Raw genomic sequence first — 18,738 nt, forward strand, 5'->3', positions numbered from 1 at the left:
AACCCCCAGAGTGACTGTATTTGGAGGTGGGACTTCTAAGGAGGTGATTAAGATTAAATGAGGTCATAGGGTGAGGCCTTGGTCCTATAGGGTTAGTGTCCTTACGAGGACAGACAGCACAGAGCTCTTGAGCTCTTTCCCTCCATGTACACACCTGGGAGAGGCCATGTGAGCATGCAATGAGAAGGCGGCCATCCACACTCCCAGAAGAGAGCCCTCACCAGAAGCTATACCTGCCGCCCTCGGCCTTGGCCACCCAGCCCAAGCTGACCCAGGCGGTGTCCAAGAAGTACCTTTATTTGTTTATTCACGTGCTTGCTTTCACCTCTCTTTCCACAAATACTAAACATTTACCATTCATTCTTTTAAATTTATGATTAGATTATATTTCTTAATATTTTGCATATTTGGTTTTAGACAACCATTTTTCATATGAGAAAACCACGTAGATCAGTGGCATGTGTGACATTTTTATGTGGGTGAAGTTTTACGGTAGGTAACAAAAGACTTTGCATATGAGAAGAGGAATGAATCGACCAATTGAAACCCTAAGTCCTTCAGTGACTGACCGACTCGTACAGTTGGATACAGTTGTGCCATTGAGCCCACAGTGCATAGTTGCAGTCACGCAGACATCTTAATTGTCCTGTTGAGTGAAATGAGCTGCTAGTGTCTGTCACAGGGCACCTTTGTGCTGTCACCTCATGTGCTTCACTCCCTGCCCCCCGTGCTGCTCCCTTCTCAGGTCTTCACACTTGCTGTTCTCTCCGGTGGGAATGCTGTTCCCTAAAATACTGGTGTGCCATGCTCCATGCTTTCTTCATATCCTGACTCAGATAGTACTGGAGCCGAGAGTCTGTCTCTGATAATTCTGTATGAAAGCAGCCCTCATCCTGCATTACGTTCTTAGTGCCTATGACCAAATGTGTGCGTGCATGTGACACCTGTCCCTGTACTGTACTGTGTGTGTGAGACACCTGTCCCTGTACTGTGTGTGTGCATTTGATACCTGTTCCTGTACTGTGTGTGTGTACGTGTGACACCTGTCCCTGTACTGTGTGTGACACCTGTCCCTGTACTGTGTACGTGTGACACCTGTCCCTGTACTGTGACACCTGTCCCTGTACTGTGTGTGACACCTGTGCCTGTACTGTTCATGTGATACCTGTCCCTGTATTGTGTGTGAGACACCTGTCCCTGTACTGTGTATCACATGACCCTATACTATGTACATCATATGGCATGTATTCTCATACTAGTGTGTATGCACAACATATGTTTCCATATGTGTGCGTGCATGTGCGTGTGGTGTGTCCTCCTTGCTGACATGGAGGCTCCCTGAGGCGGGCAGGGCTTTGCCTGGTCTGGCTGCTCATTCTCCCACGTGTATGTGTCACACAGTTTGCCTCTCCTGTGCTCTGCGCCCTGCCTGTGTGAGCTGAAGGAACAGATAAACGTGTTTTCAGAGACCTGAAGCCTAGAATGACTGTTATATTATGTTTTTATTTTATCCTTAGCTTTTGACAAAAGACTGTTGATACTGTAGGGAAATAAAGTGAACTCTAACATCTATTGTTACAGCAGTAGGATTCTAAGTATATGTATCTTAAGCAGTCTCCTGAAGATTGAAATGTTCCTTTTTTTATTGATAAATTATTGACTTTCAGTTGTTTTAGTGTTATTACATTTCTACTAACACATGGTAAAAACCTAAAATGTTGAAAATCATTTTATTTTCCATTTTCCTGGTTAGTGGAGATGAACTGTAGCTCGTGTAATGTCATAGTGGCCCTGACTTTTTTTTCTCCTAATATCCGGCCCTGGGTTTTAGCCAGGTGGATACTTATAAACGTGAAAAACAGCACCAGTTATGTGCCAGGTGCCCCACTGGTGTTGGGCATAGCGAGGATCAAGTCCTAGAAAGACAAGTGACGACAGGTGATTGTGTGCCGTGGGCCTCAGCAGTTCTCCGCTCTCACCTTGGACAGCAGATAGGTGGCGAGGATGAAGTTGAGTGCTCTGATAAAGATGAGGCCGATGTGGACGGAGATGTGTCCAGTGACTGTCCTACCATCCGGGCGCCATTGACTTCCCTAAAGAGTCACCAGGGAGTGGTCATAGCTGCTGACTGGCTGGTTGGGGGGAAGCAGGCAGTGACGGCGTCTTGGGACCGGACCGCGAACCTGTACGATGTGGAGACGGCGGAGCTTCTTCACTCCCTGACAGGTACTCCAGCACTGACCCCCAGGTGTGTGCCCGCATGTGTCTCACCTGCACAGTCCTGCCTGTGTACAATGGTTTTAATTCTCTGGGTGCTTTGGTTATGGTTTCCGGAGATCCTTTCTGCTAGAACTGTCTGTAGCCAGGTTTATGTTTAGGGGATTCAGCTGTAGCAGGTACAGCTGGTGTGTTAGCTTTTCTATTGCTTTGTAACAAATTTCCACAAATACTGTGTTTCCCCGAAAATAAGACCTAGCAGGACCATCAGCTCTAATGCGTCTTTGGAACAAAAATTAATTATGAGACCCAGTATTATGTTAATTACGTATATTATATCATATCATGTCATATATCACATCATATCATACCCTGTATTGTATTATATTCTATTATACCCAGAATTATGTTTTATTATATATATGATACGATATAAGACCCGGTCTTAATATTATATGTTAGACCGGGTCTTATATGTATTTTTGCTTCAAAAGATGCATTAGAGCTGATGATCCGGCTAGGTCTTATTTTTAGGGAAACATGGTAGTGTCTTAGAATACCACAAATTCACAACCTCATGGACTCTCTGGGTCGGGAGTTCCCGGCACATGCTCGCTGCCCTCTGCTCAGGGTGTCACGGGTGAGATGAAGGTGTTCCATCGGGTGTGAGCCCATTGAGGCTTGGGGTCCTCTATGGATGGCCAAGTTTCTGTTTTCTTAGAACTGTCAGCTGGGGACCACCCTTAGCATCTCGCATGCCCTTGGGTCCCTTGCGGCCCCATCTAGAGGCGTCTCTGTGCCCCATGGCTATTTGATTTTTTCCAAATGGGCAGGAAAGCCTCTGTACCTGGACTCTTGAAAGGCCCATCTGATTAGGTCAGGCCCACCCAGGGCAGTCTTCTGATTAACTCAAAGCCACCTGATTTGGAGGCTGTATCCACAGCTGCGGCAGAATCTGTTTTGCTCTCTAATGTCCTGAGAGGGCTACCATAGTAGCTCATCACATTTGGAGGTTCTGCCCAAACCCAAGGGACTCACACAGTCCTGCACACCAGGGGCTCACAATTCTGCCCATAAGCTTTTCTGCAAGTTTGTCAACAGGTACATTTCCTCGTTGAGTGTTAAAGATTGTATTTTACTGAGGGCTCCTTGTCTCATATTATTAGAGATTATGCTAGAAATGAAGAGTTAAGAATTAATTTGTTCACATGCTCAGCCTGCTAAAGAGACTGGCCAGACCTTTAGCTGCTAGATCAAGAAGAGAGTTACAATGACACTGAGTGTCACATTCCCTTTAAATGCACAAGTGAAAGGCTTTCCAGCTTCTGAGGAAACCGGTCCCACTGTGACCCCACGTGCTATTATTGATTCCTTATGTTTGCGTTTACAGCAAACACTGGCGGTGGCAACCATGAAGCCTGCTTTGATTGTTGTTTTTAAGAAAGCTTCACCGAGTGTATCTGCAGGCGGTGATGCTGCACTTTTGTCGTCTTCGCTTGTAGGGCACGACCAGGAGCTCACGCACTGTTGCACACACCCCACGCAGCGGCTCGTGGTGACCTCCTCCCGGGACACGACCTTCCGTCTGTGGGATTTCAGGGACCCGTCCATCCACTCTGTGAATGTTTTCCAGGGCCACACGGAGTGAGTCACGGTCGTTCAGATGTCTCTTTTGACCTGTTCACGAAAACAGTTTTGTGGGTGGATAGGAAAACTTTATTCAGATCTTAATTTTCATATTAATTTCCAATTCCACTGTCTTTCAAATGGTACTCTTTTCCTAAACACTTAGCTCCATTTGGGAGACGTGAAGGAATTTAGTAGAGACCAAGAGAAGTCACTCATGTTCTCGTAGGCCGTTGGGTGAGGACAGACGGGGCAGTGGGAGGAGTTGGGAGAACCTGGAAGTGCTGCTGCGGGGTTGGCGGTGTGTGCGGTCACACGGGACTGTTCACAGAGGCTCCGAGTCCTCGCACGGGCTCATTTTTCCCTCGTTTTGACATTACATGTATTTGCAGGGTCTGCTCTGGGAAGACTCACAGCCACACACTCGCCCTCACCGTTCCTCTGCCTGGCTGGCTGTTGGGCAGCATAGTCATGACTGTGTCTTAACAGGACTGTTTCCACAACTTGCTTTACCCTTTTTGAAGTCTTTGGGACTCGGTGGCGACTGGCTCGGGGCTGGGTTGGATGTCCCCTGTCACAGCTGCAGCGGGACCCACAGCAGGGTCTCTGTCACCGTGGTGGTGAGAGGCCCCTGCCTGGTGAGGCCTCACACTGTGTGGGCAGCAGGTGGGGCTGCAGGCTGCTTTATCCCATGTACACAGCCTTCCTGTCCTGTCAGCACTAAGCCTCTAGAAGTAACTGCAGTTAGGAAAAGCCAAAATTGCAACGTTTCACAGGGTTTCCGCTCAGGACTCTTCGTCCATGACTATTGCTTTTTTGTCTCTGGCATGGGTTCTCTAGGTTCGCGCCCATGTGACAAGTAAAACCCACTGAATGCATTACCTTTGCAGTCACATAGTTGTCCCCACGCAAAGGTACACATGTATCAAAACCTAACGCGAAAGCCTGCTTCCTGTGGAAGAGCAGAGCAGCGGCTGGCCCTGAGTGTGTCCCATGTCATCGCTCACCTCTGAGGCTGTGGCTTCTACTGCCCTCAGACCTGTGGGCCTCTGTCCTAGGGGACTCCCAGAACGCAGCCGCTGCACTGCCGTCTGTCTGGGCTGAGCGGTGCTGTCGGCATTTGCAGCATCAAGCACAGTGCCACCAGGAAGCAAGTCGGTGTTCTCACAGGGCCCATCCTGCTAATCTAGGGGGCTTTCCTGAGTCCTTCCAACCTGACTTTCTGAATATTAAACGCAAAATTCAGATGTGCAGTTCTTAGGGCTTTGCTGTCCTTCACGTGTCAAATGTGGAGTGGTTTTTAGCGGAGCATTGCTTAAACAGAGGTGGTATTTCTTAAAAACACGTGACCACATACTTCACATTAACTCGATGTGCAATGCACTTTGTAAAACTTTATCTCAGGGCCTATTTTCATATCCGGGAACTCAGCAGGGTTCTTCAGTGATGTGTGTTAGAATTTCACTCCTTTCATGGTGCGAGCAACTCACTGTCCAGTTACTTTGAATTTCTAAGTTGGGCTGTCTTAAGGCGAGATGTAGCTGGAAAGGTGTCCATGTTATTGCCCAGTTTTAGAGCCAGTTTTCCAGGAGCTGGGAGAGATTGTTTTTTCTCTTTTTAATTTTCACTGTTCACCCTGTACTTTTACATGGATTCTCTGCCTTTTGAAACAGAAGAGTTTGAGATGTAACGTGTCACTGTAAAATGACAACACAGCCCAGTGCGCCCCCTTGAAATCTGTGCTAGGTCGTTTTGCTGGACAGAGATAGGGCTCCCTGACACAAGCTCTTTTAGGCTTCCGTCGTCAGTTTTCAGAGAGGACAAACACGCCTATTTTTTTTGACGTGCTCTGTTCATTTTCACTCTGTACTGTGAAATCTCTTCACTATAATGGGACTTTCACCACAATAGGATTTATTTCATATAATTGTGGCTGTTATTTGACTAGCTATTAGTGACCCCAGGTGTACCCATTTATACGAAATGTAATTTTAAATACTTTATATAACAAATTGTTTTCTTAATAGCAGGAATGAGAAATTATAGTGTGTATTCTTGGGAATAATAAAAATGTTTAATTGTAAAATTTTGGAATATCGTGGGAGTTTCAACTGTTGGTGGTTTATTTCCCATATATTTCTGTCCTCACCATCAAAAGCTGGGACCGAAATCCAGTGGTTTTCATCTGAAACCAGCCAAATCCTTATATATTCATACGTTTTCAGCTGACACCATCATTCAATAGTGGGCTGACGTTGGAAGGAGTCCCGTCGTGTAGCCCACTGCCCCTCTCCGCGTCCCGTTGGTGTGTCCTCCCCTGGGGTGGGACTCGGAGCATGGGTCATTCCAGCTGGTCCCGCCCTGGGTGCTGTGGACGCACCGACATTTCTGCAAGAGCTTCTCATTGTAATAAAACCTCTTTTTAGGTTAGATCAACTAACTGTCCTTTGAAAAGAACGAAGACATGCTCATTGAGGTTTTTCCTGGCAGAAGGACCCAGGTTCCCAGCTCCAGCATCACCTTCTTCCCTGTGGAGCTCAGTAGAGCGTGTACTTCCCACCCCTTTTTTTAGTTTTGTTTAGTTTCAGTTACTATAAAAAGGAGCTGACAGTTGAGGCTGTCACTGGGTCATTAAGCTACCCCTACAGGTGGCTGATGACTAGTCTATACCCGGCTGACAGTATTTACAAGTGTGATACACTCTGGCGTTGACAAAAATCTGAAATAAGCTCAACACGGATAAAATAATTGAGAATACAAAGTTGTTGCTTTTCTGCTTCAATATTTTCCATATGATTGCAGCTTTACCCCTCAAATGTGAATTTTAGCACTTTCTTCTAAAGAAAACAAAGCACTGCATCTAACAGGATAGAATTTTTAAAAATGAGTCAAAACATTATCATGTTTGCTTTAAAGTCAGGGCATTTTCACATGCTTTTATTGCCAAATTCCCAGGGGAGATATTTAGTACTAAATACCAAATTCTAGGTCGTGTACTGATGAAGGAGAAAATAGCTTTGAATTTTGTGTTGTGCTTTTATCAGTTTTTGGTATGCTTTTGAAGAGAAACGTGTTTTGATAGTATGACTTTTTTAACTGGGCAGTGGTGGTTTTGACCGTATTGAACTCTTTGCTTGGTCCATGACCAGTTGTGCACAGGCCCGTAGTGGGGATGGGCAGTGGTCTGTCAGCAGACCGCTTCGCATGTGTCATATTCAGTCTTTAGTATTAAGTTGTTTCTGAGCAGTTACTGAAGGTGCAGTGGATGGTGGGTCATGGCTTATTTTATACATACACACACACGTATACATCCGTCCACACACATATACACCTATTCATATGTGTACGCACCTGTCCACATCGTATATACCTGCCCACACACGTATGCACCTGCCCACACATGTATACACCTGGCCACATGTGTACGCACCTGCCCACACATGTACATACCTGCCCACATGCATATGCACCTACCCACACACGTATGCACCTGCCCACACGTGTACGCACCTGCCCACACATGTATGCACCTGCCCACACGTCGTATATACCTGTTAGCACGTGTCACGGTCCGTGTAGCCCAGGTCACATCAGGCAGGCATGCTGACACATACGGAAGCATATTTGCACAGTCCCGGGCTGTAAGGGCCCTTACATACCTTTAGTCCAGTGTAGGAGTCAGCCCACACTCTAGTGTGAGAAACACTTCAAATCAAGCTGTTAAACTGGTGAAGAAAAGACCCTCCCAGGCTCTGTGAGGGCTCACCCAGGGCTGTGCGCATGGCTCCATGAGATGTCTGATGGTGGAGTGACCTTCCGTCAACTTTGTATTTTTTGTCCAATCTGCTAGTGTGTTTGAGAGTAAAAATTTTGCAGCTCCTGATACATTTCTGACTTTAATTTTCCTAGTTATTGTGAAGAATAGGGTCTGTCATATCACCTTCAGAGCTGATGTAAAGTTTTTCATTTTTGAAGATTTAAGAGGAAATGAAACCTTTGAAATTCTTTCCTTCCTAGTTTTTATACACAGACTCACATGGTGATATTGAGATGTTGACTGTCGTTAATTGGTGAGTGTGTAACAGGTAAAGTCTCGGATTCAGAGGATAAGGGAATGGAAAATTAGGTTACTAAATCCAGAGGGAACTCATTCCTCACCTAATTTAAGTGGAATACGTTCCTCTCAGATTCCTTTAAAATCTTCAATGTCATTACAAATAGTCAGAACTTAAACTTAACAGTTGACTGTTCCATGTTAAATAAGAACGAAACAAGGACCTGATGTCACAGAAGGGAAGTCAGGGTCTTGACCTGATCCTACTTGTTTTACCCTCTGTGTAATTTTGCATCAGGTTGTGTGGAACTATCATCTTTGACTAATGTGTGAAAAAGCTTCGTGATTAATAAAATGCTGAGGAGGAGAGTTTAGCCGAGTTAAGTGAATGTACTTTTTTCACCCTTCTCAAGGCCACTTTCGGAGCCCTTCTCTGGTCAGTAACAGATCTGGGTGCTGCAGAATCTTTTCTCAGGGAGCTGTCAGCCACACATTTCCGTCACTAGAGTCACACAGCAGCATGTTGTTAAAGCCACTAGGCTGTAAGGTCCCGAGGAGCGGTTTCACCGTCCTGCCTGTGGTGGGCTGTCTCACACGCAGGCAGGAGCGGCATACAGTCGGTGCTCAGAAATCCGTCAGTTGGACAGTTGTGTAGTTCAGTCCTATTGGTAGTTTAGACTGGACAGTTGTCCTGAGGAGGGAGGTTTGGGGAGGAGAGCAGCCAAGTGACAATATGAGCAGCCTCATCGTCTGGAATTTTCAGTTCTAAGAAGGACTCATGTGAAACAAGTGTGACTCTCCTTTGGAATGTTTCGGACCTCAGAGTGTGCTGTTTGTGGAGCTGGCATCAGGGATACTCAGACATGTGCTACGTGGTGGTGAGTGTCCCTTCCCTGTAGGAAGCTGAGTTGGTGACGTGAGGCTGAGCTCTGCACAGCGCACATGGTGAGGAGCGCGCTCCCAGACTGGCGTCTGCCTGAGCACGGCACCTCACCTGCTGGAAGCCCGGTTTCTAGAACAGTTTGGGAAGGACTGTGGTGACCTGATGACTGTGTGCGCAGAGTCACGCCGTGTGTGCAGCCCCTGGGAGAGCGCTGTGGTCCATGTGTCCCGTCAGCCTTGGCACTGCACACAGGTTGGCCGTGCACTGATAGGGACACCGCACCTGAGCCGGTGGCTGGTGGGTGAGTGGCCAGGCTGTCCGTGCCCACCACACGTCCACAGCTGACTGGTGCAGGCCCAGGTTCCAAGGGGGGTGCCCCTCCTGCCCTCTCCCCTGCTGTGAAAGGGTGGCTTTTTAGTGGGAGCCATGGGTAAGGTAAGGAGTGGGCGAATGGGTGCTCCACACTCAGTTTCTGATGCTCCAGCCTCTCCCACATGGAGTGTTTTTTCTTAGCCGTGAAATTCTGGAGATTGTTATGCAAAACAGCTCTGTATGTGCCAGGGAGCACAGCTGTTGGCCCTAATGAGGACTGCTGGTTGATTGAGACCCTCAGAGGGAGAGGAATGTTCCAGTTGGGGCAGTGGTGTGTGGCAAGGAGGTACCATGCTGTCAGCTGGAAGCAGAGACTCGGCTGCTCCCGACGACAAGACAAATGAGTGCTGCAGCCTGGCGGAATCTGTGCTTTGCGGTGTGCGGCCCAGGCGCCTGTGCTCCCGAGGGACCCGCGTCCAGGTGCCTCGGGACGACTGCTCCATGCTGGCTCTGCCTCTGATGCCCCACAATAGCTGTCAGGGCCGTGATTTATTAGAAACCGAATGTCTTTCAGCGTTCCATTAACATAGGGCTAGGTGCTCTTTTGTGGAGACTTTCCCCATTAATTCAGCAGGCTGCTGACTGAAACCAAGTGGGGGCCCACACCTCCTGAGGCCTGTGCTCCACAGAGCAACCACCATGTGAGCGGCTGCCAGAGTCCTCGGTCCTCGGAGTCTCCGAACCTTGCTCCTGACTGTCACATGGACGGGGGTAGTACCTTCTCCTACTCAGGCCCTTGCCTCTGTGACCTTTAAGTAGGGGCTTCAGATGGCTCCTCGGGTTGATGCTCCAGCCTCCCTGTCTCCCCCTTCTCCCCGCATCACACATGGGCCCATGTGGGCAATGGGCCTGGCCTCAGTGGGCAGGGCCAGGAGGCTCAGCCCCACGTGCTCAGGGCGCCCCACAACAGCGGTCACTCTGTACCGGCTGTGCTGGGGTCCAGACCCACCTGGCAGGGACTTGGTCCAGGTTTAACCAGTGGAGTGGCTTTTGATGTATAGTCTGGGTTAGACCTGGGTTTTCTGAACCTGAAAACGTTATTCCTTGTTTTAGACTCTGAGTGAAATGAAAGTAGTTTGAAATTGTGAGCAATGAGATTGTACATGCAAAATATATGTGATTTATTTTTATTATTTTTTAAAGATTTTGTTGGGGAAGGGGAACAGGACTTTATTGAGGAACAGTGTGTACTTCCAGGATTTTTTCCAAGTCAAGTTGTCCTTTCAATCTTAGTTGCAGGGGGTGGAGCCCACCATCCCTTGCGGGAGTTGAGGAGTCGAACCGGCAACCTTGTGGTTGAGAGCCTGCGCTCCTACCAACTGAGCCATCTGGCCACCCGGGAGCTGAGCGGCAGCTCATTGACTTCATTCTAGTTGCGGAAGGCACAGCTCGCTGGCCCATGTGGGAATCGAACTGGCAGCCCCATTGCCCAGAGCACGGGCTCTAACCAACTGAGCCACCCATCCGCCCCTATATGTGATTTATTTGTAGCTAACTTTTATGCCTGAAAAAACATGACTCTTAAATATCCTGGAGGCTGTTATTTAGGGCCAGAGCTGTCAGGAATTGTGGGATTATTTTCTTGACCCTTTCTTTCATTTTTATCTTTAAAATGTTTTCTTGCTTCATCAAGGTATAATTGACAAATGAAAATTGAGTTTATGTTTGATACACTCGTACACTGCAATGGCCCTGGTCAAGCTAATTCCCACCTTCGTCACCGCCCTCAGTTACTCTGTGGTGTGGCGAGAACACTGCGTGCTCTGGTTTCCACACACTGTGCAGTGCTAACTGTAGTCTCCACGCCGGACACCAGTGGGTGTGCTGACCCCGTGCTCTTTACTTGTAGCACCGTGACCTCGGCCGTGTTCACCGTTGGAGATAACGTCGTTTCAGGCAGTGACGACCGCACCGTCAAGGTCTGGGACTTGAAGAACATGAGGTCCCCCATTGCAACCATTCGTACGGACTCCGCCATCAACAGGTGAAGAAAGCTGCTCATTGCTCAGCCGTGTACTTGATTTGAAAGGGTCGATTGTAATGTAATGTTGATGTGAATTTACTGTTCAGTTGATGGAGCCTTGGGAAGGTGGTTTAGGCCCCGGGGAAAATACTTGTTATTGATGCTCTAATGCAAACTCAGTATTCTGTAAATACTGAAAGCACTTAGTATAAACCCGGTTGGTGTAATGAGCTGTGTAAGAATAAGAATGAGCCAGTTATGGTCCCATGTCGTAGCACTTTGGCTTCAATGACTGCATAGCACAGAAGTACTGGGCCTCTGTGACCTAAAGCCTAGACAGGTAACACTGGTGGTTTGCTATCGTGTTTTGTCATGAAACGTGCATAGTATGAAATATCCTACTGCATCGTACTCTGTAAACTCAGACACCTGTGCTGTCACTGTTTTATATGTAACCCACTTTGTTTCTGCTTTGCAGGATCAATGTATGCGTTGGCCAAAAAATCATAGCCCTCCCTCACGACAACCGACAAGTGAGATTGTTCGACATGTCTGGAGTGCGGCTGGCACGGCTGCCCCACAGCAGTCGTCAGGTAACTGTGTGCTCATGCGTGCTCCCGGGCACACCGAGGCCTGGCTTCCTCAGAGCCACTTTGAAAAGGGACAGGTTATTTTCACTATATTTAATGGAATACATCCAAAATAATGTCATTTTGACATGTGACCAATATAAAATGTTAGTGGTGTTACATTCTTTCCTGCTAAGTCTGTGGAGGCTAGATTTTCTTTGGAAACATTTGATCTGTATTTAGAGTTCCTAAAATTTAACACTGACAATGCTTCCCAGTCCCTGAGTATCAGTTTTTAAGTTTAACTTCAATGAGATCAAGTGCCCAGCTCCTGGGTTTCACTGGCATGTTTCTGGAGCTCCTATGTGCGTGGGCCAAGGGCCGCCGTGCTGGGAAGCCCAGTCTTAGTGGCGGTTGAACTCACACAACTGGGAACACACTGAGTGACAGGATGTGCGTGGCAGGCGGGAGCGGTGGCCACACTTGGGGAAGCTTTTTAGGAAACATCGCCCCTCCACTCCCACCCAGGAGACCCCTTTCCATGACTGTTGGCCCGGATACACTGCACTGTTGGTGTGGCTTTCCTGGGGGCTGGGGTGGCACTGAGTCAGCCCAGATGGGTCAGGGTGTATCGACCTGCTGACTTGATGTCTGAGGGGCGTCGGGGGCCTGTGTTCAGGTAAGTTCCCTGGCTGATTCCAAGTGTGAGGGACATACGGCTCCTGCGGGGAAGTGGCTGGAGCTGCAGGCGTGTGCCCCGTTGTTGAGGCAACCTCCCTGCAGGCGTGTGCTGGACTGAGCCCCGCCCCAAACATCTCTGTTGCCTTTCACCTTTTCCTGCCTGTCACCGTGTTCTTTCTAAAGGAACTGGGCCCTGACACTGCATCATGTGTCGTGCACTCAGGGTCCCAACCGTGGCTGCTCGTGTCCCTTCACGGGCGAGCCTCAGCACGGTCACAACCGGAGGTAGATGGTCAAGTGGCATTTGCTGCCAGCTGAGCAGCACCTTCTTTTTAAGGGGAACCCATGTTCTGAAAGCCCTCTGTCCTTGAGACACGCTATCTTTTCCCTGTGTGACTCCCATGTACACTGTTGGAAATGCGTTATTTAGGAGTGCCTGTCACAGAAAAACTACTCATAACATTAGAGTAGCTATGGAAAGCTTTGCAGCTCCTAGCAAAGCTGCAGCTGCAGCTGCTTGTCCCGGGGGATTTTCCTGTTGGGTGGCCGCTGAATGTCACCCATGTGCCCTCCCTCTCTCAGCCACATCCGTGTGGCACACAGATCCACGGTGCGGCATGGAAGGCTGCGTTGGGAAGCACTGGCGAACTAGTGGGAGTGACTTCATTGCTTTGAGACTGTTTCCGTTGAGAGAAAAGGGAGTTCTCAGTGGTTCTCGGTGGTGTTACTGCTGTGGACACGATTTCACTTTTATTACCTATAGACAGTCTGCTTTGTGGGATTGCAGAATTCTGTTGTGTTTGCGTTTGTTTCCTTCTAAAGTGGTTCCCGGAAGGACTTACTTTTAAGATTAACGAATAGCATTTCATTTGACTGTGGACTTGAAACACTGCTTCAGATGAGTAACTGGTTTTCGTGTCATAGAACCATAGCTGGGATCTCTGCTTCATATTGTCCCAGCTTCTTTCGGTTGACAGACTTAAAAAGAGACGACGACACTCAGTCAAACTTAGTCACTAGGGTGACAGGCTCTTAAGATGGAATTGTCTTACTTTGGGGCAAGTGTTAAGTGACATTTCCCAGAGCCAGCACTGTGAACGGGAGCCCAGGGAGGAGGGGCCGGGCACGGTGATGGGTCTGCAGAGTCCATGCACTCCTAGGGCCATTCCTGGGTCCTGTCCCGTCTCGAGCACTCTGGGAGCGTGCACGGGGTTAAAGGGTGGGCTGCAGCCCAGAGCAGGCGGGCATCCGGCCCGCCTGCCCGCAGGTACCGGCCTTGAGCACCTGCCTTCAGTGTTTGTCCCGTGGACGCCTGGAGTTGAGGCGCGACCTGCCCTCCGGTCTCTTCAGGTCCCTAGCAGGAGTGTAGAGGACACCCCCAGCCCTTCGTATGTGGCTCCTTTCTTGTACCGCTTTTCTCTTGGTGGCCTGCCGGGTTCTGTCAGACGAATGCAAGCAATGCTCACACGTAAATGTTTTGCACAGGGGACCTCTGTGCCACTATGTAAGCGTTTCTTTCACCCAATTCCTATCAGCTGTTCCCAGTCCTGCTTCCTGTATGTCTTGTCACAGTGTGGTGACAGCTGTGTTAGAGGCATGAATGATGCGTGCTAAGTCTGGCTTCGCACATTTACACTGGACATGTCACACTGAACTTCGTAGGTATTTGGCAGTAACTTTTCTAATATTCTGCTGGTTAACCGGAATTCGTGCGGATAGCAGGAATCTACTTGAGAGGCCATTTATGTTTCCTGGTTTTATTTGGCAATGAATGTTTTTTTCCAGCTGTTTTAATACCTGAACCAATTATTTGTTAAAATGGCATTTGAGGTCTCTGAATGAATTTCATTGAGTTTATTCCCAAATTTACCCAGCATCATCTATTCATTAAAACATTTCAAATTGATCATTTCTTTCTTTCTGACTGTAATCCTACTCATTATTTTAAAGAATCCTAAAGTGCTTTTGTGTGTGTCTCACTACTGCACTTATGTTGTGTCTGATCCACTCATTCCGTCGTGGCCATCACACTGGCACACCGCCCAGAGCCCATCACCACGCTCAGTATTTTGGGCTCACGTTGACTGATCCCACATGTTCGTTTGTTTCTCTCTATTCGGTCACTTTGAGTGGTGTAGCTGTTAACGTGGCTGAGGTTCTATACGTCTTATGCTTCTGGAATAATGCACTAATTCTGGTTTGTGTGATTGGCACTAGGGCCACCGAAGAATGGTGTGCTGCTCGGCATGGAGCGAGGACCACCCCGTGTGCAATCTTTTCACCTGCGGCTTTGACAGGCAAGCCATTGGCTGGAGCATCAACATCCCTGCGCTGTTACAGGAGAAGTAAGGTGGCTGGCGCCCCTTACTGGTGGTTTGCCGTGGACCTGTGACTGGGGCAGGCTTTGCGCAGACCGACCAGCCGTTTTGTGCGAGCTGGACCTGAGAAGGGGCTTTGTATGTGTCTGTTTCACAATGTACCCAGCTTGCATGAAGTGTATAGAACTGTGTTCCTGTGTTTTATTCTGTCCTTTGTGCTGGAATCCTCTGTCCAGTGGGAATGAAGTCTCTCCCTACAGCGTGTCGCGGTGATTTGCTGGCATTGGCCAGGGGACAGGAGGCAGGCATCACACTGTGAGTCCAGCGTGAGCTTGTGTGCTCACGCTGAGCAGGAGTCGTCTGGCATTTCTGGAACAATCCTACGTATTTCCCTCATCTGGGAAGATGGCAGAGCTGCGTTTGCGTTGGCTAACAAATGGCAGGAATGATAAAAAAAATCCCACGTTTACTCCGTGTGAAGTTGTAGCATGTGCTGTTGTGTAGTAATTCAGCTTCCTCTCTGTTCTGTTACAGGTCTGTGAAATTAACCTGGAACTTAGAATTTAAAAAAATAGCATAGAATGTTGAGTTTGCAACAGAGAGTTTCTTTTGAAAAGCAAAAGTTTTTGCTCTTTTTATAGAAAATCATTTCAATCTCCTGAGGTCTAATATTAGCAAATTTTAAAATACAATGATTCTAATCACCGATTTCAGATCTTAAGCAAAATTTAGAGCACTTTAGTTTATAGCTATGGTTATAAACAGTCTAGAAGTTTCAAATGACTTATCCATTGAATGTGACTTGACCTTTTTAAGATTCCCTGCTACCTGAAAACAAAACCTTATTTATTTTCTACACCTTTGGTTTGCCTATTTCTACATGGGTTCACTTCCTTGTTGGTATCTGGGAGCCAACAATGCAAATAAATGAGTACTACCTCAAAAACAAACGTGTGGGAAACGTGGGAGCTCAGTGTTGCCCAGTTAAGTACTTTGGCTCTTAGCTGGAATACCGAGTTCAGTTCACAAAGCAAGCAAGACAGTCAGCCAATGTATCCTGAGGACGGAAGGCGCTTCCACTGGCTGACAAGGCGGCAGCCAGAACGGTAGTTCCCAGGTGACAAGATGCCCTTGACACCTCTCAGTGCCAATCCTCCCACTGCTAGGTGGGTCCGTCAGTGTTGCCTTCTCAGCAGCTACTGAATCTGATACTTGTGACTTCTTGTTCCTGTTGAGTTTCAGTTTTTATAGCCATCTCAGCGTACTGCCCCTCATACTTTTAATCCTTTGAACGTGTCCCCTTGGACACTCTCCCTTGGAGAGGCACAAGTGGGTCACTTTGCAAACGGCCTTGGGTGAGCCCCTGCCCATGTCTCCGTTTTGTAGCGACGGGGCTGGAGTGCCCCAGGCCCCTTCACTCAGGTCCTGCGGCAGCTGGTCTGTGGCACTTCAGCCCTGTGTCATGGGTGGTCCCGAAATAATCACACAGCCCAGGAGGGAAGAGGCCCAGGAAACCAGTACTGACATGGCCCAGAGTTGAGGTTGCTAACCAAGGGACATCCAGGACATGTCTTAGAGCGACTTTACTTTTAAAGCCCAAGAATTGGTTGTAGTTTTAAAGTGTGACATTTGCCCTGAGCACACAGATTATAGTCAGGCTGTTACTGTGGCCCCGCGGCCAGATGTCTGATGCGCGTGTGCCCTGCCCTCCACACCCCAAAGGCATGAGCACGACCACTTCTCAGCGATGAGCTGCACAGCCCACTCGGGTTCCTTTTGCATTTTAATGTGAACAGCCGCTGTCTCAGAATCATCGTTAGAGCTTTGGAGAATGTATACAAGCAGCTAAAACAAACTTAAGAAGCAGACCTCTGCCAGGTGAAAAATCATTGGAAGCTTTTAGATATCTTCGTGATAGCTATTTAGTTCTGTGCAGACCAGCGCCCTTCACAGCTGGCAGCCGTTCCCCTTGTCGCTGAGGGGCGGGGCCGCCCTCCTCGTGTACGTGAGAGTGTGAGGCCTCACGTGAGGGTGCGAGGCCTAATGGTGCTCCAGCGGGTCCCCAGGGGCAGGACACGCCCCTGCTGCTGCCGCGTGTCCTCTGACGGGGTCCATCCAGCTGCTCTGGCCTCAGTGCCGGTGATGTCAGGAGCCGTGAAGGGGACGGGTTAGTGTGTGCACGAGTGTGCGTGTGTGCATGAGTGTGTGGGTGCACGAGTGCATGTGTGCACGAGTGTGTGTGCGTGTGTGCATGTGCTGGCTGAAATGGTCATGTGATCAGCCATGTGAGTTCATGTAAATTAGTGTTTGGAAATGGGAGTGGTTTTGTCCTATAAGCCGACATGTCCAGAATTTCATTTACTGATGGAAGGAGAATGTGTGGTTACTGAGGAATGTGTACCGATAAGAATTTAACCCAAAACATGTTGGACAGAGCAACACTTTCTCAACATCAGTTTCTGTAGACTCAAAAATTCTGTGCATATTTTGAAATCTGAAGAATCCTATGTAAATTATTTGTTGCTTAAATCTGTGAAAAAAGTTTCTTTGGGGGAAAAGTATGCATTTGTAAGTGTGTAGAAGCAAGTGTTTTTATTGTATCAATGTAATTGTTTTTAAGTGTTCAGTGTCTTCATTGTAATATGAAATTCATTAAAAATCCATGTTCCATAGTTACTGTTGTAAAGTCCTATGTTATTAGGAGTCTTTTTTTATTTTATTTCTTTTTTTCATGTTTTCCGTTCGTGCAACTTTGTTAATAGCTACTGAACATCATAATGATGTAGAAATTGAACCAATTTCTAATTACAGTACTGCCCACTTGAAAAATTTTAATTGTAGACTTGAAAGATCCATGTTATATTTCTGGTCTGTTCATTATGCCAGTATTAAGTGGTACGAAATGTGCTTCTCCATTCCTGCATCCTCACCCCAAAATTTTCTGGAGTTAACAATTTGACATAATGCAGGTTTTCTCAGAGTTTCTCAGAGTCTTGTAAGATGCTTGTATGGTTCTCATCACAGTTAAGCTTCTTTGAAAGTTTAAAAAATTGCAGTTAACAGCAAGTCGACCTCATTTTCTGTGGGACAGTGCAAATCAGGGTCAGCTGCTGCTGGTCCCCTTTGTCCTCACCCCCGTGCGTAAAGTATTTTGTGGGCGGCAGGGCTCTCAGCAGTTGTCAATGCTACGTGCCACCCCTGCCCACAGCCCCTTTCAGGCTGCTAAGGCTCTGCCTGCATTGCTCAGGCACTGGGGGCATCCAGTCCCCAGAGGGTGGAAATTCTCCACCGCTTACTTAGCCCTCCACCTTACTCTTCAAAAACAAGTGATTATTGTCTTACTTTCATAGTTACACCTTCTTGTTACATTTAAAAGTTCACAAAACACAAAAAATAAACATTCGCATATTAGCATAAAGAATCAAGAAGGCAAGACTTGTATTTCTGTGACGTCATCAAAATGCCACTAAGATGTGTCCCCCTTACTATGCATAGATTTTTCCCCCTTAATAAATTAGAAGGTAAAACACTTACTCCAAAAATTGGGAACACTCAGTTGTTACGTGCAACCTGTATAGTCCGTATTATGGCAGGAAACGCTGAAAATGAAACCAGATAAAAGTGCGTAATTTAAAATTTTATCAAAACATCTTGAAGCACCTTCTGGTCAAAATGAAGAGATCAAGCAGATCTTTGGAGCTCTTGAGTCTGTGTCCCTGTGTGACGTGTGGTTGGAGGAGAGAGCAACAGGGCGCTGTTTTAGACAGTGGGGTCCAGGAGGCGTCTCTAAGCAGATGAGCTATAATCTTGAGCCTGAATGTTGGCGAGGTGTCGTGAGACGGAGGGACGAGCAGTGGTGGGAGACTCCACATAGTGGGGCTGAGCCAGTGTGAGGAGAGGATCCGGGTGAGGTGGGGTGGGAACATACGTCTCGTCACACAGCAACCTTGGGGAGTGCCAGTGTGTCCCCTGTGCACTGGCTGCCTTGTGGGGACGCACTAGGGGGACCCGAGGAGTCGTGCAGGTGGGGGAAGGGCATGGATCTGAGGTCTGGG

At 47.8% G+C, this 18,738-nt stretch overlaps 1 protein-coding gene across 5 annotated transcripts in view; it reads left to right on the top strand.

Moving 5' to 3' along the window:
- Positions 1–17,355, top strand: part of WDR37 (WD repeat domain 37) — a 52,481-nt gene extending 35,126 nt beyond the window's left edge. For 3 of the 5 annotated variants that reach the window (XM_074325054.2, XM_074325055.2, XM_074325056.2), the window contains exons 10-14: positions 1,989–2,226; positions 3,720–3,861; positions 11,002–11,136; positions 11,594–11,708; positions 14,583–17,355. In XM_074325054.2, coding sequence (XP_074181155.1) covers positions 1,989–2,226; positions 3,720–3,861; positions 11,002–11,136; positions 11,594–11,708; positions 14,583–14,714 — 762 coding nt within the window. In that variant the 3' untranslated portion in view covers positions 14,715–17,355. The remainder of the gene's footprint in view (positions 1–1,988; positions 2,227–3,719; positions 3,862–11,001; positions 11,137–11,593; positions 11,709–14,582) is intronic. The other 2 variants (XM_074325057.2, XM_074325058.2) reach the window with 1 other exon arrangement.
- The last annotated feature ends 1,383 nt before the right edge of the window (positions 17,356–18,738 follow it).

This window comes from Rhinolophus sinicus, chromosome 1 (assembly GCF_057876585.1).
Source record: "Rhinolophus sinicus isolate RSI-liver-muscle chromosome 1, RSI-T2T, whole genome shotgun sequence".
NCBI lineage: Eukaryota > Metazoa > Chordata > Mammalia > Chiroptera > Rhinolophidae > Rhinolophus > Rhinolophus sinicus.